Below are 19,901 nucleotides of genomic sequence, written 5' to 3'. Positions count from 1 at the left end.
TGTGATTACTTACAGATGGCTGCAAATGCTGACACTTCTCCCCTTGAGGGATGAGACCTCAGCCCCCTTGAACCAGGGTGGGCTCTGTGACCGCTTAACTGAGATTGCAGTGGAAGTGGCCTGGTGCCAGCTTCTGGATCTCAATGCTATGTGACTGGTATGTCCCACTTCCTATATCCTGGCCCCGGCTGCCATGCTGGGAGGAGGCCCCCAACCACTGGGCCACCCAGCTGATGTGACACAGGAGAGATGGGCTTTCCCCGGCAATCTGCCCAAGTCTCAGATTTAAGAACAAAACAGATGATGGCTCTCTTAAGCCACCAAGTTTCAGAGGGCTTGGAAGTGCTGGACGAGATAACGAGTTGGCATTATGACGAGGGAGGAGGAAACCTCAGACAGTGGCAACTTGTCCAAGGGCCCCACAAAGCCAGGACTGGCAAAGCTGGGATTTGAACCCAGGATCTCAGGATCCAAACCCCTGCCCTTAAGCCCTATGTGACGCTGTTACTGTCCTCATCTCCCAGCCCGGGGAACTGAAGCTCGGAGGTGGAAAGGGCCTTGCCACGCCCTCACACTAGCTGACAACAGTGAGTCTGAGCCCAGGTCCTGGGTTCCTCACTGCCTCCAGGCTTTGGTTGCTTCCCCGACCAGAACCAGGGCTCTGGGCCTCACCCTTCGCGTCCCAAGTCTCTGCAGGGGACAGCTGGGCCACAGGAGGCCACAGCAAATACTCTGTGAAGCAAAGACCTTCTTCTCACCACCTCACTCCTGTATGTCATTCAAGACTCAGCTTTGAAGTCATGTCCCCCGGGAGGTCTTGTGACCCAAGAGGCGAAGTCAGGTACCCTGTCTGGGTTCCCAAGTGCCATGGTGTTACCCCGTGACAGCACACATCACCCTGCATGACACCTTTCTTTGTCCACAACTGTCTCCCCCTTCAACCAAGAAGCTCCTCAAGGGCAAGGTTGGGAAATGACTCACCTGGGTTCCCAACCTCACATAGTACAGGGTCAGGCACACAGGACATTGAGGAAATGTTTGTTGAGTGAATCAAAGAACGGGTCTCCATGGAATGAGTCGAGAGCAACAGACGTCAGGATTTAGTGTTTTATTGCTCAGATGAGCCCAATCTCCCTTAGCTTAGACACTAGATCCTCTGTGGTCTCCACCTTGAGGCCAGCCGTGCGCTGGGGAGGGTCCTCTACGCTGATCACCGAGAGCTTGGAGGTTAGGTCCACCCCCAGGTCACCAGCCTTCAGCACCTCGATTTTCTTCTTCTTGGCTTTCTGCACATGGGAAGCAACAGTTCATGGGGCTGCTGGAGCCCCTGCCCCACTCACTAGCCATTGGTCCTGGGATCGCCCTGGGTGCCATGTCTGCAGGACCACCGCCGTTGGTTGGAACCCTTCTACCCATCCACTGGCCAAGACACATGTGACCTCCTAGAGGGGCCATGCCTGGTGTGGACAATTACTGGTGGCTGGGAAGCCCTTCTGTTGCCATCTTCCTCTTGGAGTCAACTGCTTTGCTAAGCCCTTGACTGGCTGGAATGGACCAGTAAGCCAGTCCTTTTGGCAGTAATGACTCAATAACCTTCGGCTGAGAGGATCCATTGAACTTGCCTTGCTGGTTGAGATGACCCACTGAACCTCCAGATGGCTTAGATGACCCACTGAATCTGCCTTGGTGGTTGAGATGATCCACTGAATCCTTCCTATTGGCTGAGCTGACCCTAAAACCCATTCTAGTGGCCATGCTGAGCCATGAGCGACGTGTTAGCCAATATGGCCTGACAGTTCCCTTCTACTGATGAAGACTACCAGGGGAACCCTCCCTGATGAACCAAGGTGACCTAATAGATGCTCCTTATTTGGTCAGGATTACCCATTGAACTCTCCCTGTTGGCTGAAATGACAATGGGACCCTTTCTGTTTGCCAGTATGACCCAAGGAAGCCTTTCGATTGGCTCAGATATCCAGTAAACACTTTGTTAGCCGAAAGAACCCGTGAACTCTCCATTCTGCAGAGATAACCAATGAACTCTCCTCCCTCTCAGCCTACTGGGTGAGAGGCGATCCCTTCTTCATCCTTTGGATCTGCCCCCCATCCAACCACCAGGGGGACCCAGGGCCAGTATGCTGCCCCTATTCCAGGCCCTCAGCCCCCCACCCCCACCCCACCCCACCCAGCAGTCACCATGATGTTGGGCAATGTGGCGTAGCGGGGCTCGTTGAGCCGCAGGTCGGCAGTCACCACAGCTGGCAGTTTCAGGCGCAGGGTCTCCAGGCCCCCGTCAATCTCCCGTTCCACTTTCACCTTGTCCCCTTCCAGCGTCAACTGTGAGATGAAGGTGCCCTGAGGAAGGACAATGTAATTTTTAATTTTATGTAACTTATTTAATTTTAAAACCTGATACTAGAGATACAGTATCATGACTGCAGGAACGGTTTCGTGGATCAAAACTTAAACTGTGCAACTTTAAACATGTGCAGTTTGCTGTAAGCCAATCAGACCTCAATAGAGCTGTTTGAAGAAAGCACGGTGTCATGGTTAGGGACAGGTGTCAACTTGGCCAAGTTGTGGTACCTGTTTATCTGATTGGGCAAGTGCTGGCCTGTCTGTTGCAATGAGGACATTTCATAGGATTAGGTCATGATCACGTCAGCTGCATCCACAGCTGATTCCATTTGTAATCAGCCAAAGGGGAGTGTCTTCTGCAATTAGTGATGCTAAATCTAATCATGGGAAGCCTTTTAAGGAGGACTCAGAGGAGACAGGTTCCATTCCTCCTTTGGCTGGTAAGCCTCTCCTGCGGAGTTCATCCAGGCCATCCATCGGAGTCGTCGGCTTCGCAGCCTGCCCTGTGGATTTTGGATTCTGCATTCCTGCGGTCACGTGAGACACTTTTATAAATTTTATATTTGCAAGTGTTCCCTGTTGATTCTGTTTCTCTAGAGAACCCTAACTAATACATCTTGGTACCAGGAGTGGTTCTTAAGAAACAGAATCTTAAAATTGGGTTTTTATGAATGGCTTTCTACTCTGACTGGGCTCAGAGACACTAAGGACTCTGATTCCCGTATCAGAATGACACTCCCAATCCATGGAGTGAGTTGGCAAAGGAGATAGTCAAAATATCATCATTCGATTCTCCTAATGCTTCATTTGTACGAAGCCAGACTCTAGGGGATAATGTTTTTGACACCTTTACAGAGTTTTGTAGAAATAAGAGTTATAGAGATGTTGGCTGGTTGTTGTTAGATACACTGTCTACATTAAGGGGTGAAAGGGATGGGCTTAAGGCTTCAAACGAGAAGCTTAAGCGCCGTCTGAAAGATGCAGACGTTTCTATGAGTATCCCGAGGGAAAATCTTATTTCCTATAGCAGTAGACTTGAGATCTCTGAAAATCAGACTCAGAATCGTATTGTTAGAGTAGCAACTTTACAACGTAAACTGAAATCTCAGTCTTGCATGGTCTCTGCCATTAAAGTGAGGGCATTGATTGGAAAGGAGTGGGACCCTGAAAAATGGGATGGTGACATATGGATTGATAATGATGTTGGGAGCGAGGTTGAGACCCTAGGTCATGCTGAGTCTTCTCCAGATAACCCTGGAATAGTTTGCCCTGAGGACATAGCCACCCCACCTCCAGCCTGCCTTGAGGAATTGGCCACCCAGCCTCCTCCTGAAGGGATTAGCCCTACAGTGATTATTCCTGTTTCACAGATGAAACTGCAAATGAAGGCCCTGAAGCAAATGGCTTGGAAGATATTTCTAATTCTTTTCATGACCCACCCCCGCCACCCCTCATTTCTTCTAGACCTATAACTAGACTAAAGTCCCAACAGGCCCCTAAAGGTGAGGTACAAAGTATCACACATGAGGAGGTACATTATACTCCAAAAGAACTGTGTGAGTTTTCCAATTTATATAGACAGAAATCAGGGGAATATGTGTGGCAATGGATTTTAAGAGTGTGGGATAATGGTGGGAGGAATATAAGGCTGGATCAGGCTGAATTTATTGATATGGGCCCCCTAAGCAGAGATTCTGCATTCAATGTTATAGCTTGAGCAGTTAGAAAAGGTGTTAACAGCTTGTTTGGGTGGTTGGTTGAAACATGGATCAAAAGGTGGCCAACATTACCTGAGGTTGAAATGCCAGAACTGCCCTGGTATAATGTAGATGAGGGGATCCAGAGGCTTAGAGAGATTGGAATGTTAGAGTGGATTTATCATGCAAAGCCTGCTCTTACACCCCAGGAATGTCCAGAGGATGCACCTTTTACCAGAACTGTAAGAAATAAATTTGTGAGACTAGCACCATCATCCCTCAAGAGCTCTGTGGTTGCACTTCTCTGTAGGTCAGATATTACTGTAGGAACTGCTGTCGCTGAGCTGGAATCCTTAAACACAATGGGGATGACAGGATCCCGAGTTGGCAGAAGCCAGGTGGCAGCACTTAATCACCAAAGACAGGGTAGATGCGGCTATTATAATAGACAGCAAACTCAAAGGAGGCATCAGAATTATATGACACGCAGAGATTTGTGGCATTGGCTAGTAAATCATGGGGTACCTAGAAATACAATAGAAGGGCAGTCTACTAAATTCTTGTTGGAGCTGTATAAACAAAAGAGTTCTAGGTCAAGGGAACAGAAGTCTAACCTAAATTACAAAAACAGAGTCACGGCCCCTTAATCACTTTCCAGACTTGAAACAGTTTACAGACCCTGAGCCCCTTGAATGAAGGGGAGGCCAGGTCCCTATGGGGGAGAAACCTGTTACACTGCCACAAATTTATACTGTTAATCTTCCTCTAAGTCTTCCCCAAGGAGACTGATGGCCTTTTACCAGGGTAACTGTGCACTGGGGAAAAGGAAATGATCAGATATTTCGGGGATTATTAGACACTGGTTCAGAAGTGACATTAATTCCAGGGGACCCAAAACGTCACTCTGGACCACCAGAGTGGGGGCTTATGGAGGCCAGGTGATCAATGGAGTTTTAGCTCAGGTCCGTCTCACAGTGGGTCCAGTGGGCCCCAGACCCATCCTGTAGTTATTTCCCCAGTTCCGGAATGTATAATTGGCATAGACATACTGAGCAACTGGCAGAATCCCCACGTTGGTTCTCTTAACTCGTGCAGTAAGGGCTATTATGGTGGGAAAGGCCAAGTAGAAGCCACTAGAACTGCCCCTATCAAGCAAAATAGTAAATCAGAAGCAATACCATATTCCTGGAGGGATTGCAGAGATTGCTGCCACTCTTAAGGACTTGAAAGATGCAGGGGTGGTGATTCCCACCACATCCCCGTTCAACTCTCCTATTTGGCCTGTGCAGAAAAGAAATGGGTCTTGGAGAATGACAGTGGATTATCATAAACTCAACCAGGTGGTAACTCCAATTGCAGCTGCTGTTCCAGATGTAGTATCATTGCTTGAGCAAATCAATACATCCCCTGGTACCTGGTATGCAGCTATTGATCTGGCAAATGCTTTTTTCTCAATAGCTATTAGTAAGGACCACCAGAAACAGTTTGCTTTCAGCTGGCAAGGTCAGTAATATACTTTCACTGTCCTACCTCAGGGGTATATCAACTCTCCAGCCCTATGTCATAATCTTGTTCGCAGAGACCTTGATCGTTTCTGCTTCCCACAAGACATCACACTGGTTCATTATATTGATGATATCATGTTGATTGGACCTAGTGAGCAAGAAGTAGCAACTACTATAGATTTACTGGTAAGGCATTTGCGTGTCAGAGGATGGGAGATAAATCCAACAAAAACACAGGGGCCTTCCACCTCAGTAAAATTTCTAGGTGTCCAGTGGTGTGGGGCATGTCGAGATATCCCTTCTAAGGTGAAGGATAAGTTGCTGCATCTGGCCCCTCCCACAACCAAAAAAGAGGCACAACGCCTAGTTGGTCTTTTTGGATTTTGGTGACAACATATTCCTCATTTGGGTGTGCTACTCCGGCCCATTTATCAAGTGACCAGAAAAGCTGCTAATTTTGAGTGGGGACCTGAACAAGAGGAGGCTCTGCGATAGGTCCAGGCTGCTGTACAAGCTGCTCTGCCACTTGGGCCGTATGATCCAGCAGATCCAATGGTGCTGGAAGTGTCAGTGGCAAATAGAGATGCTGTCTGGAGCCTTTGGCAGGCCCCTATAGGAGTATCACAACGCAGACCCTTAGGATTTTGGAGCAAAGCCTTCCCATCTGCTGCAGATAACTACTCTCCTTTTGAGAAACAGCTTTTGGCCTGCTACTGGGCCTTAGTAGAGACTGAACGCTTAACCATGGGCCACCAAGTTACCATGAGACCTGAGTTGCCTATCATGAGTTGGGTGTTGTCTGACCCACCAAGTCATAAAGTTGGGTGTGCACAGCAGCACTCTATTGTAAAGTGGAAATCGTATATACGAGATAGAGCCAGAGCAGGTCGTGAAGGCACAAGTAAGTTACATGAAAAAGTGGCACAAATGCCCATGGTTTCCACTCCTGCTGCCACATTACCTTCTCTTTCCCAGACCAGAGCTATGGCCTCTTGGGGTGTTCCTTACAGTGAATTGACTGAGGAAGAGAAAACTCGGGCCTGGTTTACAGATGGTTCAGCACGATATGCAGGTACCACCTGAAAGTGGACAGCTGCAGCATTACAACCCCTTTCTGGGGTGTCCTTGAAGGACAGTGGTGAGGGGAAATCCTCCCAGTGGGCAGAACTTCGAGCAGTGCACCTGGTTGTTCATTTTGCTTGGAAGGAAAACTGGCCAGAGGTGCGTTTGTATACTGACTCATGGGCTGTTGCTAATGGTTTGGCTGGATGGTCAGGAACTTGGAAAGACCATAATTGGAAAACTGGTGACAAAGAGGTCTGGGGAAAAAGTATGTGGATAGACCTTTCTGAGGGGGCTAAAAACATGAAGATATTTGTGTCCCATGTGAATGCACACCAGAGGGTGGCTTCAGCAGAGGAAGATTTTAATAATCAAGTGGATTAAATGACCCGTTCTGTGGATACCAGTCAGCCTCCTTCCCCAGCAACTCCTATCATTGCCCAATGGGCTCATGAACAAAGTGATCATGGTGGCAGGGATGGAGGTTATGCCTGGGCTCAGCAACATGGACTTCCACTCACCAAGGCTGACCTGGCTACAGCCACTGCTGAGTGCCCAATCCGCCAGCAGCAGAGACCCACACTCAGCCCCCGATATGGCACCATTCCCCGAGGTGACCAGCCAGCTACATGGTGGCAGGTTGATTACATTGGTCTACTCCCTTCATGGAAGGGGCAGCGATTTGTTCTAACTGGAATAGACACATACTCTGGATATGGGTTTGCTTTCCCTCCACGCAATGCTTCTGCCAAAACTACTATCCGTGGGCTTACAGAATGCCTTATCCATCGTCATGGTATTCCGCATAGCATTGCTTCAGATTAAGGAACACACTTCACAGCAAATGAAGTGCGGGAATGGGTACATGCTCATGGAATTCTCTGGTCTTACCATGTTCCCCATCATCCAGAAGCAGCTGGACTGATAGAACGGTGGAATGGCCTTTTGAAAACTCAATAACGGTGCCAACTAGGTGGCAAAAACTTGAAAGGCTGGGGTAATGTTCTCCAGGAAGCTGTGTATGCTCTGAATCAGCGTCCACTGTATGGTGCTGTTTCTCCCATAGCCAGGATCGATGGGTCCAGGAACCAAGGGGTGGAAATGGGCGTAGTATCACTCACTATTACCCCTAGTGATCCACTAGGAAAATTTTTGCTTCCTGTCCCTGCTACCCTGAGTTCTGCTGATCTACAGGTTTTAGTACCAAAACAGGGTGTGCTTCCTCCAGGAGAAACAACAGTGATACCACTGAACTGGAAGTTAAGATTGCCACCTGGTCACTTTGGGCTACTATGCCTCTGGATCAACAAGCCAAGAAGGGGATTACATTATTTTCTGGGGTAACTGACCCTGACTATCAGAAGGAAGTAGGACTGCAACTACACAATGGAGGTAAAGAAGAGTTTTCTTGGAATATAGGAGATCCCCTAGGGCGTCTATTAGTACTACCATGCCCTGTGATTAAAATCAATGGAAAACTGCAACAACACAATCCAGGCAGGACTACTAATGGCTCTGAAACTTCAGGAATGAAAGGTTGGGTCACCCCACCAGGCAAAGAACCACGGCCAGCTGAAGTGCCTGCTGAGGGTAAAGGGAACATGGAATGGGTAGTGGAAGAAGGAAGTGATAAATATGAACTTCGACCACGTGATCAGTTACAGAAATGAGGACTGTAATTCTGTTTTGTTCATGTTATACTATTTAAGTTGTAAGATATCAAGTTTAAGAATGAATGTTGCCCAAGGATTTGCACCCTATTCTGGAGAGATGTAATGTATTTCCAGTTACATGCAGGACAGTTGAGTATTGTCAGGTAAAAGAAAAAATGTGTGCTTATTTGTTTTCATTTGGAAATTAAGTATGGTTTAAGGCAACATATATATAGGTGCCAAGTTGACAAGGGGTGGACTGTCATGGTTAGGGACAGGTGTCAACTTGGCCAAGTTGTGGTACCTGTTTATCTGATTGGGCAAGCACTGGCCTGTCTGTTGCAATGAGGACATTTCATAGGATTAGGTCATGATCACGTCAGCTGCATCCACAGCTGATTCCATTTGTAATCAGCCAAAGGGGAGTGTCTTCTGCAATCAGTGATGCTAAATCTAATCATGGGAAGCCTTTTAAGGAGGACTCAGAGGAGACAGGTTCCATTCCTCCTTTGGCTGGTGAGCCTCTCCTGCAGAGTTCATCCAGGCCATCCATCGGAGTCGTCGCCTTCGCAGCTTGCCCCTGTGGATTTTGGACTCCGCATTCCTGCGGTCACGTGAGACACTTTTATAAATTTTATATTTGCAAGTGTTCCCTGTTGATTCTGTTTCTCTAGAGAACCCTAACTAATACACATGGGTATTCGGTTCAGTCACTGGAAAGCTCTGGCATTTGTCTGGAACAACCTGGGTATGTGAATCTACTTTTTCAACTGTGACCTGGACCAACTCTAAATCAAGGATTCCTGATGAAAATTTAGCATCCAGATAGGTGTCAAAATACAAAATAAATACTATGTTTTGAAGAGAGCACCAAAAAAAAAAGAGGAATGTAAGATTCTCAATTTTTTATGCTGCTTACACACTGAATGATATTTTATATTCGTAGGGTTAAATAAAATGTTAAAATTAATTTTGCCCTTCTTTTTATTTTTTTAATGTGGCTGTTAAAACTTTTTAGATTACGTAAGTGTTTTCCATTACATTTCTATTGGGCAGCACTGGTGTGGACAGCAAATGGGGAATCACGGTTCAAGGGGGGAGGTGTGAATTTTTCAGAGTACACAAGGCAGTCCTCCTTGAAGAGGTCATATCTGAGCAGAGACCTGAAGGGAAAGCACAAGTATGCCAGGAGGCCACCTGCAGTTGCAGGAAGAGCAAGTGCAAAGGCCCACACTGAGCAAGTGTGGCCACATGAGGGAGCTTAGGTTTGGCCTAAGGGGAGAGAGCATGTGAGGCCCCCAGCGGCAGCCCTGGCCGTGAGCAACCCTCAGCTCCTCCTTCCTGCCTGTCCTCTCCAGAAGGCAGGGACAAGGTCGGCTGTGTTCTCCCCCATCTGCAGCCCCCAGGCCTGGCCCTCGGGAGGGGCCCCCCACCTAGCCTCACCTGTGGCCAGTCCAGAAGTCCAGCCGTCATCTGTCCTGTCTGGTTACAGTCATCATCGATGGCCTGTGTGGAAGGAGAAAGGGCTGCCTGACAAGGCGGCTTCTCCCACGCCGTTCAGGCGTCTGTCTAGGACAGGGGAGAGTGAGCCTTTTTTATAAAGGGCCAGAAAGTAAATGTTTTAGGCCTTGAGGGTCCTATAGTCCCTGTTGAAACTACTTGACTCTGTCTCTGCCCCTGTGATGCACAAGGAGCCATAGATAACGTCTAAGTGAATGGGGCAGTGATGTCCCAGTGAAACTTTACCAACAGGCCGTGGCAGAGGGCCCACAGATCGCTGACTCCTGTCTCTCTCTTGGGCTGACAGGTAGCCACCTGTCCAGGAGTGTGTGTGTGTGGGGGGGGGAGAGTGTCACATGGCACCCCAACTTCAAATTTTTGCCCGCTGTATACCATTCTCAGGAACCTTCAGTGAGCTGGGCCCATGGTGGCCACATGAGGGAGCCAGGTAGACAGGATCCGGCCAGGGGGACTATTCTGTCCCCTGACACGGTGACTAGGTCGTTCAACCAGTAAAGAGTCAGCCCAGGAGTTGTGCTGGAGCTTTTGGGAAAAAAGACCTTTCCTTTCCACAGGGGTAGCCAGTCTGGGGAGATGCCACAGAGTGAAGCCAAGAGCAAAGGAGCACAGCCTAATGCACATGTGTGACCCTGGATCAAACTGTGCCTGAAGTTCACCTTACATGAGCTAATAAACTCGCTTTGAGTCTTAACCTCATTTGAGCTGTGATTCTGCCACCTGCAATAAAAAGCATCCTGATGAGTTCATCCGGCATCTGCTCCATGGGGGGCCCTGGGCACCTGAGCCACTCTCACAGCCAGGACAGGCAGGATGGCTACGTCTGAGTCCCACCAGCGAGTACCCAGGGCTGTACAACAGGCCGTGCAGCCGACACCTGTGTCCTGGGGAGCATGCTGGGATGCTGGGTCCTCGGCTCTACCCAGGGTCTGCCTTTTTGGCCCATTTTCCAGTCAATCCCTCAGTTTATGGATTTACACTCCTGTCTTAGAGCTGTCTGTTCTCTCTCTGTTTTCTACTGTATGACTTTCATAGTGTGTCCCCCAAATTGCGGGGCAGACTATCCAATGACCTGCTTCTACCTATGAGCCTTGCCCCCCTTCTTCCGTCTGGGGCCCTAGCCTTCTCGCTGCTCTGTGTGTACAGCCTCTCTTCCCACTTGGCATCTGACCTGCTTTCATGGCCTCTGTCCCTAATTCCCTGCCTGTGGCTCTTCTGATGACCCTCCTTCGCCCCTCCCCTGGTGCCCTGGAATGGAAAGGGCGGCCCCAGGTCTCCTGAGGCAATAGACGGGCCAGGGCGGTGGGGAGGTTCCAGTCAGGTCCTCGCTCGCCCAGGCCCATTCTGCCGGCCTGGCCTCCCGTCCCCATCATCCGGCCCACCCTCACAGGCCCCCAGGGGTGCTGATCCAGAGCTGACCTTCCCCTCCCCTGTGTACACCAGGGCTCTCCTTCCACATGAGCCAGCCTCCTACCTGGCCTCCAGTCTCCCCCAAAAGGCCTCAAGGGGTATGACTGTCCTCCCTGCTCACATCTGTCAGAGGGATGGGGAGCCACGGGCTGCTCAGCAGGATGCCTGATGCCCAGGGCCGGGGCCACCCTCAGGCTGCCTCCTGCCCACCCATGTCCTGAGCAGATGCAGGTGGGCGAGGTGGGGGCAGGGGCACACCCACCTGTTTGCCCAGCAGTACCAGGTCCACCTTCTCCTTCTCTGCCAGCTTGGCCAGGACCCGGGCCACTTGCAGGGGACCCAAGTGATCCGCCTCTGCGGCCGGGACCTCCACGTGGATGCCCCGGTCAGCGCCCATGGCCAGGGCTGTGCGGATGGTCTCCTGCCGGGAAGCAGAGGGCAGGGCTCAGCTTCCAGCCCTAGGGATGGGATCCAGACCACGTTCCCAGCCCCTCCCCGCTCGGACCAGGTCGTGCCCCCAGCCCCTCCCAGGCGCCCAGCACCTGGCACTGCACAGGACCGCAGCTGACGGCGATGACCTCCTTCACCAGCTTCTTCTCCTTGAGCCGCACGGCCTCCTCCACGGCGATCTCGCAGAAGGGGTTCATGGAGTGCTTCACGCCATCCGTGACCACCCCAGTCTTGTCTGGCTTCACCCGGATCTGCACAGCCAGGAGGGAGGGGGGTTCAGAGAGCAGCAGGGTGCCAGGCCACCCACGGCCCTCCCCACACAGGAGCCTGAGAAGGGGCCGCCCCGCCCAGCTCCCAGGGGCGGACCTGGGTTAGAATCCTGCGGTGCAGCAGGTCACCCTTATCCTCTGCGCGCAGGGCCTTTTTACAGCCTCGTCCCTGCTCTGGGGCTGTTCCTGGGGCCTGAAAGAGCATTTTGCTCTTAAATTTTTGTTTACCATCATCCACAATAAGAAATAGATTTCACGTATTTATAAACACGCCCACATATTTCGGAAAGTACACACCACTGCCAGATTTGGCTCAGTGAACAGGACTGACCCTTGCTCTTTATACTACACCCTGACACTGTGCTTTTTTTGCCTGTCAAATCGGCAGCCTTCTGCACTGCACCCGGGACCCCAGCATGTGCACTCCGGGGGAGAAGCCTTTCTCTGCCAGGCAGGCAAGTGGGAGGCGGCCGATGCGGCGCAGGGCCTCACACAGCAGGTCTCATGAGCACCCACCACGTGCCCAGGGGGGCCCAGACCACCTCCGTGTCAGCTTCCTGTGGCCGCTGCAGCACAGGACTGCAAACCTGGTGTCCGTATTTTGTCACGAAGTCCCAAGGAGGAACCGCGGGGTGGGCGGCCAGGTGTTGGCAGTGCCATGCGCCCGCCGGAGGCCCTGGTGGAGAAGCTGCTCCCTGCCCCTTCCCACTTGCTCCTGTTCGCATCTCCGCTGTCTTCGCGGGGCCTTCCCTTGTGTGCATGTGAGTGTGCGCAAACGCCTGTACTCTCCCTCCACCTCCCTATTACCCAGGGACAGCACCAGCCCTCCCCGGCAATCTCCCCATCTCAGCGTCCTCCACTTAATCACATCTGCCAATACCCTTTCCCCGAATAAGGTCACACTGACCGGGCCCGGGCATGGGATCTGCCATCTTTGGGGGCTACTTCTCAGCCACCGCGACCCTTATAGGGATATCACTGGCCGGCAGGCCCTCAGGGAGCATCGTGCAGATGCCCCCCCCCACACCTCCTCCCTGCAGATTCTGACTAATTAACCCTGACAACCTCCTGATGAGAGAGGGGCTGTCATTAACCCCGTGTGCAGAAGAGGAAACCAAAGCTCCAAGTTGAAAGACCACATGGCCAACCAGAGAGAAGCTGGGATGTGTTCCTGGGCACTCAAGACCCCAGCTGTACTGCCTGATGACTCCGTAAAGGAGAAGGGCAGGGAGGTGAGATGTGGGAGGAGGGCAGGGAAGGCTTCCCCGAGGTGGAGAGACTGGAGCTGAGACCTGAAAGACCAACGGGTGTTGACTTGGTGACGTAGGAGGGAAAAGGGCTCCAGGAGGGGCAATGGCATGTGCCAAGGCCCTGGGGTAGGAAGAAGTGGGGGGGGGGCTTATGGAGTGAAAGTCAGCCAGTGTGTCCAGAAGAGAGCAGTGTGTGGTCAGAACAGAAAGGCCAGCAGGGCTAGGCCAGCGTTGGGGGCAAAATAAGGGCTCCCCACGATGTCCACATCCTAATCCCTGACTCTGTGAACATGTCACCTCATGTGGCAAAAGGGGTTTTGCAGATGTGATTAAATGAAGGATGCTGAGATGGGGGAGATCACCTGGATTATCCAGGTGGTCCAATGTCATCACAAGAGGCTTTATAAAAGGGAGAGAGAAGGGTCAGAGTCACAGAAAGCGACAGGAGGAGTCAGAGAGAGAAGGAGAGAGACTGGAAGATGCTACGCTGCTGGCTTTGAAGATGGAGGAAGGGGCCATGAGCCAAGGAGTGCAGGTGGCCTTCAGAAGCTGCAAAGGGCCAGGAAAGGGATTCTCCCTAGAGCTTCCAGAAGGAACCAGCCCTCCCCACTCTGATTCTGCCCCAGTGACCTGCAGAGATATAAGAGAATGCACCAGGGCATGAGCTCTAAGCCACCAAGCATGTGGTGATTTGTTGCAGCAGCAGGAAGCAAATAAAGCCATAAAACTGTAGTAAGGTGTTGCTTCCTATGGAATGGAGCTCGAAGGATTTTAAGGAATGATGAGACAGAAAGACAGATGGGATAAGGGGGTCTGAAGATCAGCCATAACAAACAACAGACAACTTTATTCTTAACCAGATCCTGCTTATATACTACAGGGTAACGAAAGGCATGCAAGCATTTTTTGAGGTATCAGAGAGGTTAATTTTCAGTGCTCTCTTCCTTCATACTTAACATAACCATTTGGGGTAAACATTCTCTTCCTCCCAGACTGCTCTACATAACAATCTCCAGTTTACTACCGCCACCACCCAGAGGCCAACAAATCCTGCAGGTCTTGTTTTAACCCTTGGATCCTACAGTAAGGAGCTGGGTCTTGATCCTGAGAAGGGAGAAGGGGAGCGAGGCAAGCAGATTCAACTGAAGCTTTCATGAGATCATTTTGGATTCTTGGTAGAGAAAACTGGAAAGGCAAGAGGTGGGGAGACTGCTAGTTGCTGAAATAAGAGTTGAAGGTGGCAAAAGTGGATGTATTGGGGAGGACTCAGGAGGTGGAACTGATGACGGAGTTAGAGCCCGAGCTGACGCTGGGGAGATGAGAGGCTAGGGGCAGGGGGCTGCCAGGACTCTGGCCTGCTGGTGTGAGAAGCCTGCAAGAGCTGCCTAGAGGCAACTAGCTGTGTGGCACTCGCTTCCCCTTAAGTCTCAGGACCCTGCTGGCCACCAGCCCGCTTTCTCTTCCCCTACGCGACTGCCACCTAAGGGCTTGGCCAGAGCCCCAGGGGCCAGCCTGGGTGAGCTGCAGGTGCGCAAGGACACGGCCTCTAGTGGCTCCCCTGCCCTTTTTCTCTGGGGCTGGTGGCTCTGACTGTGCCTCCCTTCGGCAGGAGGGAGGCGGAGATGGAAGTCTGGGATTTGGTCAGTGGCTTTCCAGACTAGCCGTGGTCCAGCTACCGGCCTGGACCAGTAGCATGAAGGAGAGGGGGAAGAAGTAGAGAAGAAAGAGGAGGAGAAAAAACTGTCATTTCCTACCATGTTATTTCATTTTTAAAGTCCTTTTAATATCAAAGAAAAGGCCCCAACTCAAGACTTGAACAAATTTACTTTTTAGAAATACAACTGGAGCAACCACCATGTACTGAATCCATATTTTTTTGCCAAGGGCTATGCTGAGCATGCCATACATGACTTCCTATGTTCTTTGCCACAGTGCAGGAAGAAACACAGCGTATCACTTTATACTGTGATGCGATCTCTATTCTATTCTATTTGTCATTTTGTGATTATATATTATATCATCCTACATCATACTATATTAATACAATATCTATTTCTTTTCTTTCTCTCCACCAGAAAGTCATCTCCATGAGGCAGGGGTTTTCCCAGCTGTTTTACTTATTTCTGTGACCTTGGAACCTAAAGAGTGCCTGGCACACAATAAACACTTGCTGAATGAATAGATGAGAAGTTACTTATGGGAGTGATACAATAGAACCTACATCTCGTCCATTCATTTGGCAAATGCATAGTAAGCGGTATGGAAAACCAAACCCGAAAGCCCTGGCATTCCTATAAAAGGGGACGCATTTGATTATAGGAGTCTCATCTTTCAGGAGAGCAGCCTCTCATCAGGAAGACCCCCAGGCTGGCTGACTCAAGGAGGCTCTTGCTGTGGCTGGAGTGACTGTCCCCAGCTCCTGACTCCAGAGCAGACAAGGACAAGAATTCTCTGGTAGCACCGAGAAGAGTGCCAGCTCACCCTCTCAGAACAAGACCTTTTAAGCTCGAGTTGGTTTCAACCTTGAAACTCTATTTAGTTTATTACAGAAGTCAGAAACAATGGCTGGCATAAAAATCAGCAACAGGGTGTTGTTCTTTTTATAGGATGAGGTTTTATAAATTGAAGTAGATGATTCAGAATTTAGCTTTCAAGCTTTCTTTTAAAGATGCAACATATAAACACTAAGCAAAAATAGCTACAACATGTGGAGAGCAATATTCTAAGGGCTTTAAATGCAACAAAATAGCCTGGTGGGGAGGGCGGTACTTCCATTCTCACCTTCATCTTACAGAAGCACAGAGAGGCCAAGTGCCTTGTCCAAGGTCACACAGCAGGGAAGTAGCAGGCCCGGAAGCCTAACCCCAGGCTGTACCTAACCCCAGGCTGTAGCTCAAGCTCCTCTTAGAAAGCACGAGCCTCCATAAAACAAGTGAGACCAGGGAGCTACCAGGGCCAGTTCTTTATATGCTGCTTACCGTATTTAAGCAGGATTTTCTAGAGTGATTTCTAATCATTCTTCCTGAGCCCTGGACACAGCTCCAGACTCCTGGTTCCCTTCTGTCTTCTAATATCTCTCACCAGATGCTGGGCAATGTGTTGGGGACCCAAGGGCCAGCAGGACAGACTAGGGCACAAGGGGAGATGGCAGCCAGCAAGCCCCTCCACCTATTCGCCCCTAACCCCATGCAGTCCCGGGCATGGATCCCCAACCCTGCACAACCTCTAACCCTGCACAGCCCCTGCCCTGGACCCCTAATCCTGTGGTCAGCATTCCAAGACCCTTCTACACGGGCCCTCCCCCAGGGCGGGCAGTGACATGTGCACCCTGAGAACGAGGGGGGCCCAGCCTCCTCCAGTGTCAAGGGGAGAAAAGTATCTCACACCCCCAGGAACCGAGAAGGATGTGGCTGGTCTAGGATCATCCCAGAGGTAGGAAGAGATTTTCTGGGGCCCGAAATTTATATACTCTGGGGGTCCTGCTGAATTGTGAATTGAGAATTGCTGTGGCTTCTCCCAGGGTCTCAGAAGAGGCCTGGAAGGTTTAGTTCCTCAACTTCTTGGAACAGGTGCCCCAGGCCAGGGATGAGTATTTACTGTGCTGTGCTGTGTCTACCAATACCCAATGCAGACACGTGCACACACACAGCACACCCATACATGCACACCCACACTTGCACACACAGCACGCCCACACATGCGTGCACATGAGCACAAAGATTCTAAGCAGAGGATCTGTTATATTTTGAATAAGTGATTAACTAAACCCCCACTACCTCCTACCAGTGACGCCCCTCACTGTGTATCTCTGCTGGCACTTACCCCATTCGGCGCTCATGTACAGAGCTCTACAAACATCACTCAGCGAATGGTCAGAACAACCAAAATAAGCAGGGACCATCACAATCTCCTTTGTTCCAAAGAGGAAACAGAACCTCATAGTGTTGGGGGCGGGGGAGGGGAAGGCTGAAGAGCAGCCCCCTAATGATATCTGTGGCCTCATCCCCAGACCCTGTGAAAATGACCTTATGTGGCAAAAGGTGCCTGGTGGATTGACGAAGCTAAGGATTCTGAGATGGGGAGGTTATCCTGGATTGCAAGGGTGGGCCCACTGCAATGACAAGGGACTTCATAAGAGAAATGGGGGATCAGAGTCAGCTAGAAAGAGATGTGATGAGGAGAGCAAAGGGACAGTGAAAGCCTGCTACACAGCTGAATTTGAAAAGGAGGAAGGGGCCATGAGCCAAGGAAGGCAGGCGGCCTCCAGATGCCAGAAAAGGATTCTCTCCTGGAGCCTTCAGAAGAAACCAGCCCTGCTGACTCCTGGGCCTTAGCCCCATGAGACTGGTTTTGGCATTCTGGGCCCCAGGAATGTAAGAGAATAAATTGTGCCACCTTTGCGGCAATCTGTTACAGCAGCAGCAGGTCACTAACACAGAGTGCTTAAATAACTCCCCATGGTCACACGGCAGAAATGGTGACAGTGAAACGTGAACCCACGCAGCTGGGCTCCAGGGTCTGCGCTCTGAGCTGTTTAGTCACACTCGCTACCTGCAACAACAGTGTACACACCAGGCAACCCCCCTGGGGGCTCAAAGTCTGGGAAAGGCGGCAGACACTAAAGCAGTCAATATATAAATTATATAGCAGATGACAAGATGCTAAGATAATGGAAAAAAATAAAACAAGACAAGAATGAGAGGAAAATGTGGTTTTAAGTGGGTAACCAGGAAAGGCCTCACACTGAAGATAACAGTTTAGCAAAGACTTGAAGGAGGGGAGGGAGCCATGCTGAGAAAAGAGTCACACCTGGGCCCTCCTTGAAAGGAGCTGTCCGGTGGCAGAGGGGGACATGTGGTTAAAAGAAAGATGCAATCACTGGCAGCCACCAATGAGCCTGATGGCAGTTGAAGGGGGGAGGGCTTCCCGGAGGAGGTGATTCAACTTTAATACAATCAGTGGGTAGCAGTTAGGCAGAGTAAGGGAGGGGAGGGCATAGGTGAAGGGTAGAATGAGAAAGGCGCCCAGGCAGGAGGCATGGGGGGAGGGGAGGGCCAAGGCAAGAAGCAGCTGGGTCTGTCAGGAAAGCAGGGGCAGGCTGGGGTTATGGAAGCACAGAGGGTGAAGCTGGAGGGGACAAACCCGTGAGGGGGGTCAAAGGCCAGGCTGAGGGGATGCAACTTTGTTAGGAGGTGGGGAGGGTCCTGGTCAACCACGGGAGTGCAAGGAGTAGGGTGGCAGCAGGGAAAGAGCCCTGGAGCTGGTAGGGGGTGGACTGGAAGCCATGGAGGAGACTGAGCAAGGGTCCCAGTGGGAGAAGATGAAGCCCGAACTGCTGGGTCCTGAGGAGGAAGAGGAAGAGACAGGGCAGAAAGGCAGGAGAGCCGGAGGGTCCCGGTTGAGACTGTGGGAGGTGAGGGAAGGAAGGAAGCAGACCGTGCTGGGGTCTGGCCCAGTGAATGGGGAGCTGGCAATGTCTGAACCATTTCTTTGTCCTGGGAAGAACCTCAAGAGACACATCCTCTGTGAAGGCCTTACAACACTGCACAGTTCGAACTCCCTAAATGTTAGCAATCATAATCACTGAAGTTTCAGGCCCACGGTTGACTCCTGGCCCCTCCTGGCCCCCCATTTCACTCACTAAAATCAGTACCAACTTTCTGGCCCTGTTTCATCTGTGCTGAGACCTCTTAGGTGCCAGGGGTGGGGAGGGGCACTGCTGGGGACACAGATGTAAGCTCTCAGTCTGAGGGGGGAGACAGCCATGGATGGATAAACAGTCATCACCTTCAGTCTGGTTTTCAGGCCATGTATTGAGAGAGACTGGCTTGAGGGGTGCTGTGCTTGATTCATCTTCTCCAGACCAGCTTCCCTCTGGAGAAACCCAGCCTTGCCCCACGGGTCAGGCTGGCTGTGCTCTCCAGGCACTTTCATCTCCAGCAAACAAAAACGCTCTTCCCAGCTTCCACTTCTAGCTAAAGCCTCCTCACTGACTCTGTGGCTCTGTGCGGTAAAAGACCTCCTCCTGAGAATTACAGCTTCGTGGGTAAAAGCTAAGGAGTCAGGAGGCCCAGGACTGCAACGTCGGCTCTGCCCCTTCCTGGCCGCCCTGTGCCTCAGTTTCCCCGTGTGTTAAAAGGGTCTAGGATTCCCCCAGTAGCTAAAAAATACAGGAGGTAACTTGCTCTGCACACAGTTCTCAACATTGTATGTCCAAAACTGGGGAAAAAGGACGGGGTCAGAACCTCTCCGTCCTTGATCTTTGCCCCCAGGTGCGACTTTGACGTTGGGGATAAGCACAGCAGAGGTCAGAGGTTACGAGACAGCGTGCGCTCGTGACCCGGGAAGTATACGGCCGCGGGGCTCAGGGACGTGGGAGAGGGGGACCAGATCACCTTCACGGCGAAGTCGATGACCCTCTTGACGCCCACGAGCGCGCGCAGTTCCGCCATCTTCCCGCCGCCTCAGCCGCCGGCCCCTCGGCCCGGACGCCACGCCCCCTCTCCCGTCCCTCTCTGCGCCTGCGCACCGCCCTCCCAGTCAGTCAACCACGGCGGGGCCAGCCAATGGGAGGCCGGCAAGCGAATGTGACCAAAAATAGGGCGCGGCTCCCGGGTGAGAGGCGGGAACAGGAGGGAGGAAAAGGCCCCGTGAGGGGGCGTGGCCAGGAACTAGAGGAAAGGTCGTGTCGGCTGCGGGGGCGGGGCCGCGAGGGGCGGGAGGGAGAAGC

The 19,901-nt window shown here is 51.3% G+C and overlaps 1 protein-coding gene across 4 annotated transcripts; it reads right to left on the bottom strand.

The window, feature by feature from the left end:
• Positions 1 to 1,093: 1,093 nt before the first annotated feature.
• ETFB (electron transfer flavoprotein subunit beta) lies at positions 1,094 to 19,698 on the bottom strand. Of its 4 annotated transcripts, XM_077131016.1 has the most exons (7): positions 16,994 to 17,074; positions 16,150 to 16,298; positions 11,745 to 11,903; positions 11,465 to 11,623; positions 9,718 to 9,780; positions 2,197 to 2,355; positions 1,094 to 1,286 (listed from the first exon to the last, which is right to left on the bottom strand). In XM_077131016.1, exons 2-7 carry the CDS (start codon positions 16,186 to 16,188, stop codon positions 1,116 to 1,118), a joined length of 750 nt encoding a protein of 249 aa, XP_076987131.1. In that variant the 5' UTR covers positions 16,189 to 16,298; positions 16,994 to 17,074; the 3' UTR covers positions 1,094 to 1,115. The 4 variants fall into 4 exon arrangements, with proteins under 4 accessions (XP_076987131.1, XP_076987130.1, XP_076987129.1 ...); XM_077131015.1 differs by lacking the exons at positions 16,150 to 16,298; positions 16,994 to 17,074 and adding an exon at positions 19,567 to 19,698; XM_077131014.1 differs by lacking the exons at positions 16,150 to 16,298; positions 16,994 to 17,074 and adding an exon at positions 18,959 to 19,500.
• Between the last annotated feature and the right edge of the window lie 203 nt (positions 19,699 to 19,901).

This window comes from Tamandua tetradactyla, chromosome 16 (assembly GCF_023851605.1).
Source record: "Tamandua tetradactyla isolate mTamTet1 chromosome 16, mTamTet1.pri, whole genome shotgun sequence".
In the NCBI taxonomy this organism is placed as follows: Eukaryota; Metazoa; Chordata; class Mammalia; order Pilosa; family Myrmecophagidae; genus Tamandua; species Tamandua tetradactyla.
Note: the sequence above shows the minus strand (reverse complement) of the source record. Positions and strands in the feature narration are given on the sequence as shown.